Source organism: Daphnia carinata, chromosome 3, assembly GCF_022539665.2.
Source record: "Daphnia carinata strain CSIRO-1 chromosome 3, CSIRO_AGI_Dcar_HiC_V3, whole genome shotgun sequence".
Taxonomy (NCBI): domain Eukaryota; kingdom Metazoa; phylum Arthropoda; class Branchiopoda; order Diplostraca; family Daphniidae; genus Daphnia; species Daphnia carinata.
Window position 1 is genome coordinate 12,884,745 of NC_081333.1, and position 14,880 is coordinate 12,899,624.

The window sequence follows — 14,880 nt, forward strand, 5'->3', positions numbered from 1 at the left end:
TTGCGATAGATATGGTTACTAATTCTGTGGCCCGTTACATTGAGTTGTCTGCTGAAAAATATACTGAAAGGTTGTTCGGATTTCCCAAATATTTTCTTGGATAAAAATTTGGATCGTCAAACCATGGTTGTTCTCGAAAACAGTGCGGTCAGTTACATAATTTTTTAAAAATAATTTCTGATTAATTTTTAAGTTTGTTGTACAACGATTATAGTTTCTCACGGCGCTCACTTTAATGTACCAAAAAGCCAGGTTGCAAGGATCAGTAAGGGTGACACTAAAACGATGTAATAATAAACATATCGATTTTATTATGTTTATTATTCGTGAAAACTTGATGCATTTTTTATCGTTTCAGATGATGGAAGAAAGAAACCGATACCCAGAGTTGAACAAAGCAACAAAGAAGAGCCAGAATACAGTTGCATTTTCAGAGCAACTCTGGGAAGCAAGAAAATAAGCACAATAGTAGAAACTTTTTTCTAGAAACTTGTTAAAACTTATTAAACTTAACTTATTCACTCCTAGGTAACTGCAGGTCTTCTATCAGAATTTCAGACTAGTTTCAGCTCCACTATTCGATCCAACATGGATGGCCTGAAAAAGCAAAAGAAATCTAAGGGGAAACGTAAATCTAAAGCTATGGCCACACAATAACCTATCATTCCCAGATCCAATCTATGGTGGAAAATAAACAAAAGCATTGTATAAAAATGTTTATTGGAATTTATTCACATGCAAAGTCAACCTTTTTGCAACATGAATTGTTATTAGCTTAGACATTAGATAATTTATCCTGTAAATCTTTGTTAAGTTCTTCAAGGACATCAAGTGCCTCTTGTATCCCCTTTGGGATGTCAAACACATAGCAAAGCTTAACCTGGCTTATTGCAGACCTTAAACTGAGTTTTGCTGAACTAGCAAGCTGAAGGTTTTCTTTAGACAAATCTTTCCTTAACAAATTTAGACATCTATCAACATACTTTCTACATAAACTTAGAGTTAACGTACACGACATTATATCCTTTTCCCAATTTTTTTCCTGAATGGCACTCCGATAGGACTTCTGCATTAGCTGGGCAACCCGAAACATAGTCGTTATGTCCGTATCAGCATTATCAGCTACAAGATCGGCGTATATTTCCCAAACTTGTGCATTGTTTGTCACTTGCGACGTGAATCGACCAAGCAGTTTTTGCACCGCTGGAGCAAGCCGTCCAACCGTTTGGCCGTAGTTGTCTTCTTTGTTTTCCAATACGGCTTGTAGTAGAATTTTTAACACCTGTACATCTACATGTTTTTCTTTCAGATCAAGGATGCGGTTGTATGAACGGATGGCCTACAAAGTCAATCATCATGGGTATTACGCACCGTAAAAAAAAATAATGTGAAATACCTCTTCATATTCACAGCAGTCAATGGAGACTACCATCAGGTTGTCCCAAATTTTCCAGTTATCGTAATTACATTTTACGGCTTCTTGCAGAGCTTTCCAAGCTCGGGTTTTCTGTCCTAGTTTGGTGTAGCATTTTGCCACATTATTCCACGCCTCAAAAGACTAAGAAAGAAAACAAATAAAAGACGATTTGTTTCAATCGATAAATTCGGTTGACATACCTCTGAGTTTAGCATACAATAGCGACGGTACGCAGAAGCCGCAATTTCCCAGTCCTCAATTTCCATTGCGGAGAAGGCTAGGCGTATCCAAACACTTTCTTGCAATGAGTTGAGTTTAAGGGATTCTTGAAAGTGCGGAATAGATTCCCGAAGCTATTTAAATAATCAGCAAAAGATAACGCACACGTATTTAAAAGTATTAAATAAAATTAAAAAAAAAAAAATAATCATTAATAAACTTAAAAGTAAAAAACCTGTTTTTTGTTATAAAAGTAGTAGGCCCAATCTCGCTGAGCACGAGCACTTTTATGCTGGGATAACTCCCAGGCTTTCTCGTAACAAGAGACATCATCGGTACAATTGCCAAGTAGGCACCATAGTTTGGGTGTTTCGCCTTTCGCTAATTCTTGCCGCACTATTTCTTCAGCCTAAATTTTAGAAACACACCTACGATTATGAAAGCGCAATTCCAGCGTAAATAATAGTCTAGACTTACCCTGTGCTTCTTGTCCAGTTGTTGGTAACAAGTAATTACACCCTCCCATTTATGTAATCGAATATATATGTCCAATGCACTACTGACAGCCCCAAGACTTTGGAGCACTTCAGCCAGTACACTCTGGAGTTCAAATTCAAGTGGCATCCGCGAAACATAAAAGTACTCAATTCGACGGTTTGCATATTGGCTATCTTTTGATAGAGAATCGGCTAGTTCTTGCAACTGCGACAAAGCGCGTTCGACCGAGCGGCGATGCGTCGCATCCAATTTTGACCGCATCGTCAAAGAGCTGACATGAAAACTCCAGATTTTCGGGTGGCTTAAAATGCACTGTCAAGTAATCATCAATCTGTTACTGTTTCAGAAAAATAAGCCATTAATCTTACGTTCAGTAGCGGTGACAGTTCCTCCCAAAGCAGTTCGTCTTTAGGACAAAATTTTTCTTTTTCTGTTCTAAAACCAAATACAGAAGAGATTTAAAATTGAAAACGTTTGTGAAAAGTTTAAGCAACTTACGCATGAGCAATCAAAAGAGCCTGGTACAGAGGAGGCAAATCAGGAAGAATATTGTCATCTTTATTAATAAAGGCAATTTGGTTTAAACGGGTATCATCATCCAATTTGATATCTTTCGGTAGATCACTAGCAATTTCTCGTTCTTTATCTACCAGCGCATCATCAATGTCACAATGAACTTTAATCGTGAGTTGAGGCAGCGCGATTTGTTGATGCTGAGTCCTCTTTCCCATCGCCCCTAATTAGAGAAATATGTTCAGTATTCGAGATTCTAATGGATGCCATTAACTATACCTGTCCATTCACATCTGAAGTTAACAATGTGATACGCTTTTTCAAAGTGAATCTTGGTTTTCTGCACCTCACCATACAATAAATGTGTGTAGCCCACTTCTAGGTGCAGCAAGGAGCTAAAATGCAGGTCAGCTTCAACATGCTTTTCAAGTTTATCAATTTCACTAACAATATCTAGAAAAGCTGAATGAAGTAATTGGGATGATTCTTCTAGGACTCGTTGGTGAACAAATATATACCTAATAAGCCACCAACCAAAGAACTTCCAGAAATGAATGTAAATTAGTGTTTCTTTTAGCTTTACATGATATAAATGCACACCTTAAAGTGGGTGAACCGCTCCTTTAAGTCATATAAGATTGTTTTGGCAACAAGCAGCAGTTGTAGGTCTTTCGTAGTTGGGAGGAGGCTTTCGGCATCAAGAATGAGACCTTGTTTTGACACATCATCTGACCCACTATCTACTGGCATACCAAACTGATTGAAACCAAGCCAGTTGCTCTGGATAAAGCGATGCAAGGCGGAAAGTCCAATACAAAACACCTGAAAACAACTAGTCAATAGTAAAATTATTGCTAGGAATTTTATTCGCATAGGCTTCCAAAATTTACCTGCTCTCATCATTTGAATTGTTGTCAAGAAAATTTTGAACTTCTTGCTTGATGGAAGATTGTTGTACACCAGTTTCAAAAATATTGATTGGACTAAGCTTCAAAATTTCTTCAAAGCTTCCTTCTTTAAACAATGTTACCAGTTTTTTCAGATCTAAAAATGTTTACAGTTGTTACAACGCTTTTTGATGGAATTCTTATGTCTGACTAATACCATCACACAAATGAGTCAAATCTTTTGATCTGGGCAGTGTATTCAGTAGAGATAATTCCACAGCAGGAGTTATTTGGTTAGAAAATAACTCAGACATCTTTTTTCTCGAAGGCTTTTAGGCAATCCAGAATTACAGTGTAAGAAATTGTTCCAACCACAGTCCTTCCTTTGAATAAGCACGTGGAAGACTCCTGTGCAGACGACGTAAATCGGTAATTCAAACTGGGGGCCTGGGGTTCCTCGGGTCTCTACTCTATAAAGAAACAAGAAAGATATTTAATATGTCCATCACGTTGTGCATTTGCTGTGAGCACGTTGCTAAACGCAAAAAAAAATTAAAATGTTATAACATCTAAGTTTCGAACCCGTGAAATCAGTTTTATAGCCGCGTACTATGCCACAGCGCCATACTTCTTTTACTCACCCTCTGTACATAGGCTGCCTATACCAATGGATGACATCCAAAGCTAAATTTGGTTGGGATGTGCGGTCCTGGCACAGTGGTTACCACCCACGCTTTGTATTTTGTCGGTCCCGGGTTTGATTCCCGCCACCTCCAATTTCAAGCCCTCCCTCCCTCCATGCTCTCCTCCCACCACCCTCCGCTCCCACCCACTTCATCGTTCAAGATTCGTCTCAACGGATTCTTCATCTCATCGGATTACGCAAGTTTCTACATCACCATCGCTTCAAATAAAAATTCCAGAAAGAAGACGAAGAAAAACGAAGAGCCATGCCTACACCTAAAAAAACACACACACACACTTGACACGTTTACAGACGTTTCACATCGATCTGTAGTACCGTTCGCTACACGTTGAAGATCGACCCACAAACTGAAGGTAGAGAAGAGGTAATCGTAGCTTGTAGGTTGTTCGTAAGTTCTCCCCATGGCCTGAAAGACGGTTCATGGATGCAGGCAGCTTATCATCGAGCTATGTGACCCTCTTCGATACCCGTAAGTTTTTGTTGGTTCTAACGCCAATAGGGCTTATAAAAAATCAAGCTATCAAATGTTGTTTATTGCAGTCAATTTAAGCGGATTATAGAAGAGTAGTATCAACTATCAATGTATGACAAAATACAGTTTTTTCAACAAATAAAGGCATGGATCGGCAATAAATTTCGTTGTAGCCAACCTTAATAAATTCTGCATAGGGAGAAAAAAACAAATGAGGGGAGCTAAAAGAAAAAAAGGGGAGAAACGATGCTCATTACAGAGACATTCGAGACTAGTGGAGCAACGGGAATGCAAAGGGTCCTGTGGGAGGGCAAAAAGATACCACGCGTGAATCAAACAACCCAATTAGTTTACAAAACTAAACTTACGAGTAATAGGAAGAATTTAAAAAAGCGATTCCCGCAATTGTTAAGGCTTTTAAGACAAATCGATTTGCATAGGTCAATCAATGGCGATTGAATGAGCTTTAAGAAGTTTTTTTTAGTATGTGACATACTACAATTGTTTATCGGCTGTTAAAAATAAATATAGGGGCAAAGGGCATACAAATGTAAATTTCACATCATTTTAAGATGATACCCAGTTTTATCCCCTAATAAAGTAACTTATTAAGGTTATTTTTACCTATGAGGAAAATATCAAAGTGAAACCAGCTTGCGGTTCACAGCTTCAGGACTGGACAAGTCAACAGGCAGGGTGGTTCCATTGCCTCCTGTGTTGCTACGCTGCTGCTGTGTGCCACATGATGGGCTAGGCACGACGGGAGTAAGCCCTGTTCCACCCTCCATCAGCGAATCAAAGTTGAATCCCGGAATACCCGATGAAGGTGTTGTTATGGCGATTCCGGCGATTTCATGCCAGTTATTATTGGAGGACCGTGGTGGAGCATTTGCGAAAGGTGAAGCAACAGGCAACGATGTAGGACGAGGACGAGGAGCTATCGTCGGTCGCGTGAACTCGATCAATCCATCTGATGAAGAGTCGTCGCTTTCTTGACGTTCCTCTTTAATGGGCTGTTGTTGTGTATGCAAATGCTGCTGCTGCTGCTGCTGTTGTTGCTGGCCATTTGGTATAGGCATCAAATTAGGCATGGCGGGAAGAACAGGTGCCTTGTTGTTCGGGACGTAATGGGACGTCTTCCGCATCATCTTGCACTGAGGTCGGTGAGAATCCAATAACTGTTCCAGCTCTTCTTTGTGTTTTTGCAACTGGCGGATTTCGTTCTGCAAGTTTTGCTTCTTTTCTTCCCACAGATCAGTTTCCTAGTAGCGTGAGAAATAAAAACGTTTCAAACTTTTTCGCGAGCATAATAAAACTGACAATCAAATTACTTGTTGGAGAGCCATGGTATGATCAAGACGTCTCTTGCGGCAACGGGCAGCGGCTTGTTTGTTTCGTTCGCGACGCATCAACCTCTTGCCAGAGTCCTCACCAGGCTAAAAAACATGAAACGTATTTTTGAGATCTTGATTCAATTAAGGCAAACCACTAACACGAATACTACCTCTTCCCTGTCGCGATCCTCTTTACGCCGGCCACCACCACGGCGTGCGGTACCGGAAGTGAGACTCATCGTGGTACTGCTATAGCCACTGTTGCTACTACTGCTGTTACTGCCTACACTCATCCGTCTTGTTGTATTTCTCGGTGGAGGAGGTGAATCGCCATTGCTTTGCTGTGAAACAGAGGCACCTAGCCACTGTGGTTTCACATCTATAAACATATATTTTGTTGTAACTTAGATTTTTATTTTCCTGTTAACATCAATAATACCTTGCTCAGTCGATGTTGTAACAGTTACAGTATAATTTGGAACTGATGTAGTAAATGAATTTGAAGGTACCATTGGTGGTACAAAACCAGCTTCTCTATCATGAGACATCTGGTTCGCCGCCAAATCCAAAAATGTTTGTTCAATATTTCTAAGTGTAGTAGGGGTTAACGTGGGTGTTGTTCTAGTGGGCACACCAGTAAGTCCATCTAATAAGGACAGCTAAAACCAAAAGAAAAAAAATTGGTTATCAAACACAACAGATTACGAAATCAGACACTTACAGTTGTAGGTGTCATTGCGTCAACAGAATTTGCCATTGTAGAGAGGATATCAGCCACCGTTAGGCGAGTGGCATCATGGTTTTCAGGAGGTGCTGAATACATTGCTTTCTGAAAAATGTACAGATATAAGATTAATTAGATTATTGAGGACTTGTGAATTAACTTGAAATCTAAGAAATATGACGCAGATGTTAGTGACGCTTAACCATGGTTATTCCGATAAGACAATTCAAGGCCACAATCATACGTTTGGTGGCAGCCATGAATCTCAACGTTTATGGAAAATAGGGCCTTACAAACTTACTTATTCGGCCTAGTAGATGAAATCCCTGAACGTAAAACTAGTTTAAACGGCTGCAGAACACTAGGTTTGTAATACACACAACAAACTTTACTACAACACAAGAGGGTGACTCATAATTCCGTACGATTGGGGGAAGCCTTTATACGTTCCATTATTTTCCGACTATACTATCCACCAAGAATATACAGAAGCGGCATCCACAATTTAGTGCTACAGGCTGCCAAGCCAACTCATAAGCGATTTCGTTTTTTATCTAGCTCATATAATAGCCGCTGCACTTTATGCCAAGGAAATAGTTTTCAATTTCCAACCTCTTTTTCCTCTTACTATGTTTGGCGATGATCTCATCGGGCTGAGACGTCACGTGACTAGCGAGACTCGTGACGTCAGAGGAAAAAACCTAGCTCTCTCCTCTCGGTGAAAATTCTTGAAATGTTTGTGGCGGGAAAAGGGACATGCATCAGAAATCTAACTAAAATAAATACAATTTTTTTATGTTGAATTTTGAAAGTGTCTAATACATCTTGTACAAAATATTTCTCAATAAAAGGGCCTTAATGACGCAGATAAATGTGTACAGATTTTTAATACGCAGTAATTTGAGTAGTAACTAAACGCTTTGAAAAGAAAGGTGTGCTGCATATCGAAAGATAGAATGTTAGCTTTATCATTGATAAGACTTTTTTTTCTAGACAAAAGTATCGTTTACGCCTATCTCCTGAAAACCAAAAATGCCACTTTATATGTACTGTACGAAGCTAGTGTTGAAACTCATGATCTAAGAAGCGTTTTTCACGTGGTTTTACTTCTCTATAATGCTAATTAAAAAACGTCTGGGTTCAAGCAGAATCTTACGTGTTAAGCGTAAAAATAAACTAGTTTTCAGGTACCATTGATTATAATAACGTAGTTATAATCTCATATATTTTTGTTCATTTGTGACAATAAAATTTGCTGGTAAAATTATGCAAATGCTTAGAAATAGAAAATTTCAAACATTTTGGCAATATCATTTTGTCAAATCTGGCACTGCTGCAACATCATGTTTGTTAACTATGTTTGGCTAATACTTTAGTTGCGGGTTTGTTGTTTTCGAGTACGCTAACGTTCAACGTGTTGTTACCTGTTTTGTTTCTTTAGCTATTCGATTTCCTGCTTTAACTTGGTCGAATGCCTCCTACCATAAATCCACCGCAAAATGCCGACAGAGACCGTCGACGCCAACAGGCGTCATCGGTTACAACAGCGCCTGGAGAGAGAAGGACGGATTTGGTTTGTCGGGTGAAATATTGCAACACTCTTCCAGATATTCCCTTCGATCCTAAATTCATAACTTATCCATTCGATTCCAATAGGTAATAGATATTTTAAAGTAATATTATTTTAAGCAGGCTAAATGAGGCATAGGAATAAAAACAATCAATTAATTACCATTGCAGGTTTATACAGTACAATGCCACTTCTTTGGAAAAGAACTACAAGTATGAGTTGCTTGCTGAGCATGATCTTGGCATCACTATTGATCTAATTAATCCAGAAGCTTATGCCAAGGAGCAAAATGCTCATTTGGATCCTGCTGATGAAAGATTGCTGGAAGAAGACTCCCATCATGCACCTCAAGATGCCAAAAGGTAATTTGACAGTGATTGTTTTATCGTGAGGAGGAAATTTACAGTTTTTACCTGCAGAAAAGCACAACATGCCAAGAATGTATCCTGGTTGAGGCGTACAGAATACATTTCAACTGAAGCCACACGATTCCAGCCTATGACAATTGAAAAAGTAGAGGCTAAAGTAGGTTATAGCATGAAGAAGGCTCTCAAGGAAGAACATGTATACATGGATCATGAGAGCCAGATTAAAGCTATTGAAAAAACCTTTTCTGATGCCAAGAAACCCATTGTGGAGCACAGCAGCAAAAAGGGCGTCACTGCCGTTGAAGTCTTGCCCGTTCTTCCCGATTTCAAGGTTACAGTTTATTATATTGTATTACCTTTCTAGCTTATCCTAATTCTACATCTTTACCTTTCTCACCAGTTATGGAAGTATCCATGTGCCCAGGTTATCTTCGATGCAAATCCGGCACCCGTGGATCGGCCTACTCACGTGCAAGTTGAGGAAATGTCTCAGGCTATGATTCGAGGCGTGATGGATGAAACTGGAGAACAATTTGTTGCCTACTTTTTACCAACATCGGAAACCTTGACGAAACGCGCACGAGATGCCTCCCAGTCCATCGATTACGATGACAATGACGAGTATGACTACAAAATGGCCCGTCAGTATCATTGGAACGTCAAAAGTAAGGCCTCTAAAGGCTACGAAGAAAACTACTTTATTGTCTTCCGCGACGATGCCGTTTACTATAACGAATTGGAGACGAGAGTTCGACTGACTAAAAGGCGACCGAAACCTGGCGAGCCTGCCACATCCAACACCCGACTGGTGCTGAAACATCGTTCGTTGACATCGCGTGAGCATCGCATGTTCCGTCAGCGCGAAAGGCAGCTGGAACCCGCCAATCAAGCTGAGGACGAAGCAGATATGGAAGAGGATGAAGAAGAAAACGACGACGAAGAAGAAGTAGAAGTCGGTAGTACACGACTGGCCAAAGAGGACGACAAAGAAGATGAAGATAAAGATGCTGAAAGTGACGCGCGTAGTGAGCGTTCTCGGTCACGCTCCCGGTCCAAGTCCAAATCTCCAAGATCTGCTAGTAGCGCAGGTTCTAGCAGTCGCTCGCGATCCTCTAGTGCAGCATCATCCCACCGTTCTGCTTCACCACCGGCTGCAGAAGTTGACCAGGCGCAGGATAAAAAGTATTGAATATTATATACCTGCAACATCTAGACCTTGTTTTAAATATTCTTCTTGAAAATAGGAGCAGCAGTGGAAGTGGTAGTTCATCTTCATCGTCCAGTGCCAGCAGTAGCGCCAGCAGCAGTGGAAGCAGCAGCGACAGCGAATGAATTCGCACAATGAAAAGAATGAAGAAAAAAAAAAAATGAAATTGAATAATAACAATCCGAGGGGTTTGTATCAATCGGCGGCGTCCATAATACAATGAGAAATGCTTTCACTTCAATTTATTTCTCGTCAAGTTCAAGAGGGGATGAACGACTTGAAATAAACGTTCAAGGCTGGTAAAACCTTGTTCTCAACGTCTTTCTCTTGTAGACTGACTCTTCTTCAACGAATAAAAAGATGAATACAGGATTTCGCGTCTAGTAGTGGCCGAGATGAATAATATTTGCGGATTGGCGAAACAGGTGACACACCAGAAGAGAAGCAAAACGGTGATGGTGTTTCTTTTCCGGTAGTCATCGCCCATTGTTGCGATACACTTTAACTCGCCTAATCGCTCGTATGTACATAAACATCTATGAGGGGAGTGCGAATCGAGAACTGGCTATCAATCCCCATCACTCTCTCCTTTAGACAAAATAAAATTCGCGTATTAAACTAGGATCCGTTCGATGCACCAGTATACGATGAATGACCTGTGCAATGAGATAAAGAAAAAAAAGAAACGGGACGAAAAAGAAAGAAAAAATCTACTCAGTTGACTATAGATTTTTTTTTTACGTTTCTTTTTTTTCCTTTTTTTTTTATTTCTCACGACCAAACAAAAGACAAAAAAATGTCAAATTTCTTTTCTCTTTCTTATAATAGCAAATTTTTAATTATTAATTTGTTTTTTAGCGTAGCCTCCAAGGGCTCCAAGGAATTACGGACCTGAGTTAGACGGAGTGGGTTTGGGGCTACCAGATGAATGATTAGTGACGGCCGATGCAGTAGCGGCTGCATTATTTGTAGTGGCTTGTGTACTGGCAGCAGTAGCAGAATTGCGGCATTCCTGCGACGGCCCCCATAGCCGGACCGTGCCGTCATCTGAAGCTGAAGCGAGCAGATGAGGGAAGCGCGGGTTCCAGTGAACACAATTGACCGTTCTGGAATGACCCGTCAGTGTTGCTAGAGGTAGCTCACGACGTATATGCCACACGAAAACTTTGTTATCTGTTCGTATTAAAAATTGCGATAAAAATTTCAATTATGAATACAAAGGGGGAAAGAAATGAAAGCTTTTCTGTTTCACCTTCGCTGCCACTAGCGATGAATTCCTGTCCTAATCCACCGAAACCTGAGTGGATCGTGTAGAAACCTTGGGTCAATCCTTGGTACTTGCGCACCAAAATGCGATCCTGGTCACATTCAATCAAATCAAAGATTAAAATTAAGCAAATTGGGATCTGAATGAGAGTTTACCTGAAGATCCCACAGGTGAACACCCTGAGTAGCGACGTTGAGCAAAGCCAAACGGCCTGTGCTGTTGACCGTGAACGACATAATTGGATGATCTTCTTGTAGTCTATCATCGTACTCATACAATTAGTGCAAAATAGAAATGATGGAACAAAGCCAAAATCTCTCACATGTTGCAGTCTGTCAGGTCATCAAAGTTATATCCTCTAATGCGATGATGCGTGTCGGCAGCCAGCACAGTTTTGCCGTCCATCTTCCAGGCCAGCGCTTGAACTCGAACTCCCTCCCAAGATTCCAGCACGTTTCCTTCCAAATCCTGAAAATGCAACGCAAAGCGGATTATTAAATTTTTGTTATTTGAATGAAATAAAAATTACGCAGAGATAGAATTGTCCACGACATCCGCCAGCCACAAAACGTCTACCATCCGGATGCCAAGCGCACGACGTCAGCGAATCCTCAGAGGCGTGCGACAATTTGGTCCTCAATTGACCCGTCTCGACTTGCCAAACCCACAGTTCTGGGCAGTCGTCGGGACCACATGCAGCCAGATGACTGCTGTCTGGGCTCCACGACAAATAAGCTACGCCGTACGAATGGCCTTCCAGCGTTTTCAAATGCGTCAGCGAACAGTTATCCTAAAGCGAAAAGGTCAAACTTAAGCAAATCAAACGTGTAAATAGCCAGATGTTTCGACACGTACCGGATCCACATTCCATATCATCACAGTGGTGTCTTTGGATCCGGTTGCCAGTTTGGTGCCGTCGGGCGAAAACCGACAAAACCAAACTTCATCACAGTGATCGTTGAGAACTTGCAGTGTCTCCAGAGGAAGTTGTTCCCTGAATTCGCGATAACAAAAATAATTTAAGCATACTGAACCTCTTCTTCTAATTAACAAAAAAAGATTATCTATCTTACTTGGAACACAGGTGATCATTCAACAGAGATACGTTGTCAAAAGGGGCATTCGATTTCACATTATGATAAGGACAACGTTCTTTCTGAGAATCTACTGCTTGCGTTAATAAAGCGTGAAGCCTAAAATATAAAACACCCACGTTAGTCGAACGATGGTAAGAATCACGACAATAAATCAAATGTAAAAATCAAAAGAAATCGGTCACCTTCTAGGAGGTAACATGATTGACGCAGGCAAGAAGCGCTGGAGCCTCTCCATGAGAGCTCCCCGTGACAGGTGCCCTTTGCCCTGCCATCGAGCAATATCACGCAATTCTTCACCACTCGAGCACATCATAAAACCGGAAAGCTCGTGAACGCGAGCGACGTTGTGCCCGAGAGGAGTCAATTCATGACGGAGAACGTTCAACGCCTCCATAACCCGCCCGTCTTCCAGGCACTCGAGGTATTTCTGCTCCTGAAGAAGGAATTTCATTTCGACCAAATTCTGAGGGCAGACCAAGACATTCTTCAGTTCACTCAGATCCATCTCGGCCTTATTCCAATCGCCATCCATGACGTGCTGACAAAACTTGGCAGCTGCGGGGTGATCTAGTCGACAACCCGATTCTTGCATAAGGACTTCGGCGCTCCGACTAGAGTGACACAAAAGAAAGTGATGTATCTGAGTCTAAACGATGAAACAGACGTTTGTGCAACTCACTGCAGTCCTATCGACGTCAAATGCTGTCCGATTATCCGTACGATTTCCTGGTCAGTTTTCGAAACAGTTTTGGGTTGAATGAGTCCATCCAATTCGGCAAAACTTTGATCAGCTTCAGCGAACAGTCCTCCATGCTTAGTGCCTCCCACAACGCCGTCAACGTCTTTTAAACCGAACAGAGACTCGGTAGCGGGGCCACCATCATTTTTACTACCATTGTTGGCATCTTTTGACGAACAGCCATTCTTGGCCTGGATAATAAAAACAAAAGGAGTTGTAAAAGTAACGGAGGTATTTGTTCGACATTCATCATACTGTTGTAGCTTGCTGCTGCATATTGTTGCTGGGTATCGCTGAGCAGGTTGCGGAGCGGAGCTTCTTTTTTGGTGGCTGGGCTGCTCCACCTTCATCCGATTCGTCACTGGTCGAGGCCAGTATGGCGTGGCCTGGTAAAATAAAATGCAAAGTAGAAAAAACAAACAAAGGAAAAAGTTGGAGTAAAAACCGCTGCAACTGCTGCTAAATATTGAGACCTAGTAAGGCCAGACGTCCGGCCAGCTGCGCCTGCCCACCAAGTTGCTGCTCACCACTCCACGCTGCTCTTCCTTCAAGAGACGGCGGGATTCCAGACACCTTACGAGGAATTTTGCTCAATTATGGAAGCCACCGTCTGTCTTTCTCTCTTCCTGGTCAATAAGATGAACGTAGCTTCAACTTCTTTTGGGCTCTGGTTGCATGACCACCATAAGAAATTTCATCACATTCACATGCACACAGCCATACACCTGAATAAAAAAAAAACAAAAAAAACAAACAGAACAAGTAAATAAAACACGAGTTATAAACATGCAAAGCCAACACAACATTTCTCAAGCATCAAACTTGAATTGTGGGTATTACTAAAAATGATAAAAAGAAATGGAACGACGAACGGGCACGAACTAAATTTTCCACGATTATCCAAGAGAGGATTAGTTGCTATTAAAAAACGGAATCGAACGTTACGCCACCGTCCATTACTCGTGTCAGCAAGTAACAATCTTCCAAGGACAAAGAGGGGAAGAGTGACCCTAAACAAAGCATCGACTTTCGATTAAAATAGCTACCTTCGAACGATTGTCAACCACGCAGCGACGTTAAAAATCTTTTTTGGGGGGATAACTTTATGCAGCAGTGGAGTTTATTATGGTAAACTGGGTAAAAAAAAAAAAGAGTGAGAAGGGAGAGAAGGGCAAGTATAAACTCGTATCCCCTTGTTGCCAAAAATTGTGTGTACACAGAGGCGCTCACACACACGCATATACACAAAACAGAGAGTAGAGATTTGGGTTGAGAGCTTCACTGTTCGACTGATTTCTCTCTGCTATCGTAGATTTCTCGTCTCTTTGCCCCTTCTGCGCAAGATATGGCGAAGTGAAACAAGAAAGGGGAAAAAAAGAAAAAAAAGTAAAAACAGCTGACCAAGCTGTTTTTGTTTAAATATCTAAAAACCTCCGAGACTGCGCTTTCCTATCTTTTCTACAAGTAAAAGTTGCGCGGAGGAGCCTCCTTCTTCCATTAAAATAAGACTACTTGGCTACGGCTGCCACCTGGCGACAAACGTAAGAGTTGTGGCAATAGCCACCTGGCGACCGAATATGGAAATAAATAAAAATCATGAAACTTGGTGAAATGGCTTTCGACTATTAAATGTGGTATACATGTACGGCAGACAATTTAAAGCCTTGAAACTCAATTTTCGCAGACGGTTTCTAGTTTCAAGTGAACCGGGAGACAGTCAGACTGGAAACGAGATTCAAGATCCGCTCTCCACACAAGCAAAAATGAAAATGAAATTTTAAAAGGATTCCGAATAATCAGCAGAAATTGTTGCACTGCAGGTGGAGATAACTGAGACGGACAATGTAAATGAGCAAAAAAAA

The 14,880-nt window shown here is 41.1% G+C and overlaps 5 protein-coding genes across 8 annotated transcripts; 2 read left to right on the top strand and 3 right to left on the bottom strand.

Annotated features, from left to right (window-relative positions):
- Nucleotides 1-15: 15 nt before the first annotated feature.
- LOC130698486 (signal recognition particle 14 kDa protein-like) lies at nt 16-718 on the top strand. Its single transcript, XM_057521143.2, has 4 exons — nt 16-147; nt 215-287; nt 359-468; nt 529-718. Exons 1-4 carry the CDS (start codon nt 124-126, stop codon nt 655-657), a joined length of 336 nt encoding a protein of 111 aa, XP_057377126.1. The 5' UTR covers nt 16-123; the 3' UTR covers nt 658-718.
- LOC130698463 (tetratricopeptide repeat protein 27-like) lies at nt 704-3,924 on the bottom strand. Of its 2 annotated transcripts, XM_057521112.2 has the most exons (11): nt 3,752-3,924; nt 3,538-3,691; nt 3,248-3,479; nt 2,927-3,188; nt 2,633-2,870; nt 2,503-2,569; nt 2,114-2,446; nt 1,872-2,045; nt 1,618-1,770; nt 1,397-1,558; nt 704-1,339 (listed from the first exon to the last, which is right to left on the bottom strand). In XM_057521112.2, the coding sequence occupies exons 1-11, from the start codon at nt 3,846-3,848 to the stop codon at nt 776-778; spliced, it is 2,436 nt and encodes an 811-aa protein (XP_057377095.1). In that variant the 5' UTR covers nt 3,849-3,924; the 3' UTR covers nt 704-775. The 2 variants fall into 2 exon arrangements, with proteins under 2 accessions (XP_057377095.1, XP_059350381.1); XM_059494398.1 differs by lacking the exon at nt 3,752-3,924 and having other exon boundaries at nt 3,248-3,469; nt 3,538-3,638.
- An 828-nt stretch (nt 3,925-4,752) lies between these two features.
- LOC130698684 (transcription factor kayak-like) lies at nt 4,753-7,257 on the bottom strand. Its single transcript, XM_059494385.1, has 6 exons — nt 7,072-7,257; nt 6,768-6,875; nt 6,486-6,705; nt 6,217-6,425; nt 6,044-6,148; nt 4,753-5,974 (listed from the first exon to the last, which is right to left on the bottom strand). Exons 2-6 carry the CDS (start codon nt 6,867-6,869, stop codon nt 5,351-5,353), a joined length of 1,260 nt encoding a protein of 419 aa, XP_059350368.1. The 5' UTR covers nt 6,870-6,875; nt 7,072-7,257; the 3' UTR covers nt 4,753-5,350.
- Nucleotides 7,258-8,117: 860 nt separating this feature from the next.
- On the top strand, nt 8,118-10,149 carry LOC130698471 (RNA polymerase II-associated factor 1 homolog). The gene is made up of 5 exons (XM_057521124.2): nt 8,118-8,426; nt 8,511-8,702; nt 8,760-9,039; nt 9,109-9,890; nt 9,953-10,149. Exons 1-5 carry the CDS (start codon nt 8,242-8,244, stop codon nt 10,038-10,040), a joined length of 1,527 nt encoding a protein of 508 aa, XP_057377107.1. The 5' UTR covers nt 8,118-8,241; the 3' UTR covers nt 10,041-10,149.
- On the bottom strand, nt 10,090-14,459 carry LOC130698464 (WD repeat-containing protein 26-like). Of its 3 annotated transcripts, none has more exons than XM_057521115.2 (13): nt 14,065-14,459; nt 13,492-13,743; nt 13,274-13,404; nt 12,959-13,209; nt 12,462-12,890; nt 12,256-12,375; nt 12,038-12,176; nt 11,712-11,972; nt 11,505-11,650; nt 11,338-11,440; nt 11,168-11,273; nt 10,807-11,088; nt 10,090-10,503 (listed from the first exon to the last, which is right to left on the bottom strand). In XM_057521115.2, the coding sequence occupies exons 3-13, from the start codon at nt 13,292-13,294 to the stop codon at nt 10,484-10,486; spliced, it is 1,878 nt and encodes a 625-aa protein (XP_057377098.1). In that variant the 5' UTR covers nt 13,295-13,404; nt 13,492-13,743; nt 14,065-14,459; the 3' UTR covers nt 10,090-10,483. The 3 variants fall into 3 exon arrangements, with proteins under 3 accessions (XP_057377098.1, XP_057377096.1, XP_057377097.1); XM_057521113.2 differs by having other exon boundaries at nt 10,090-10,571; XM_057521114.2 differs by lacking the exon at nt 14,065-14,459 and adding an exon at nt 13,891-14,056 and having other exon boundaries at nt 10,090-10,571.
- Between the last annotated feature and the right edge of the window lie 421 nt (nt 14,460-14,880).

Bases quoted from the DNA above. Each gene is read 5' to 3' on its own strand.
- LOC130698684 (XM_059494385.1), bottom strand. From the start codon at position 6,869: ATGTATTCAGCACCTCCTGAAAACCATGATGCCACTCGCCTAACGGTG. The intron at 6,149-6,216 runs GTAGTATTCGTG...CATGTTTTTTAG, and splicing joins AGGATCGCGACAGGGAAGAG to CCTGGTGAGGACTCTGGCAA. The intron at 5,975-6,043 runs GTAATTTGATTG...TCACGCTACTAG, and splicing joins ATACCATGGCTCTCCAACAA to GAAACTGATCTGTGGGAAGA.
- LOC130698464 (XM_057521113.2), bottom strand. From the start codon at position 13,294: ATGCAGCAGCAAGCTACAACA. The intron at 11,973-12,037 runs GTACGTGTCGAA...TTTTCGCTTTAG, and splicing joins TGATATGGAATGTGGATCCG to GATAACTGTTCGCTGACGCA. The intron at 10,572-10,806 runs GTCCGTAATTCC...CTCATTGCACAG, and splicing joins ACCCACTCCGTCTAACTCAG to GTCATTCATCGTATACTGGT.
- LOC130698463 (XM_057521112.2), bottom strand. From the start codon at position 3,848: ATGTCTGAGTTATTTTCTAACCAAATAACTCCTGCTGTGGAATTATCT. The intron at 3,692-3,751 runs GTATTAGTCAGA...AAACATTTTTAG, and splicing joins TTTGACTCATTTGTGTGATG to ATCTGAAAAAACTGGTAACA. The intron at 1,559-1,617 runs GTATGTCAACCG...TTTCTTTCTTAG, and splicing joins ATTGTATGCTAAACTCAGAG to TCTTTTGAGGCGTGGAATAA.
- LOC130698471 (XM_057521124.2), top strand. From the start codon at position 8,242: ATGCCTCCTACCATAAATCCACCGCAAAATGCCGACAGAGACCGTCGA. The intron at 8,703-8,759 runs GTAATTTGACAG...TTTTACCTGCAG, and splicing joins GCACCTCAAGATGCCAAAAG to AAAAGCACAACATGCCAAGA. The intron at 9,891-9,952 runs GTATTGAATATT...TCTTGAAAATAG, and splicing joins GACCAGGCGCAGGATAAAAA to GAGCAGCAGTGGAAGTGGTA.
- LOC130698486 (XM_057521143.2), top strand. From the start codon at position 124: ATGGTTGTTCTCGAAAACAGTGCG. The intron at 288-358 runs GTAATAATAAAC...TTATCGTTTCAG, and splicing joins AAGGGTGACACTAAAACGAT to ATGATGGAAGAAAGAAACCG. The intron at 469-528 runs GTAGAAACTTTT...ATTCACTCCTAG, and splicing joins GCAAGAAAATAAGCACAATA to GTAACTGCAGGTCTTCTATC.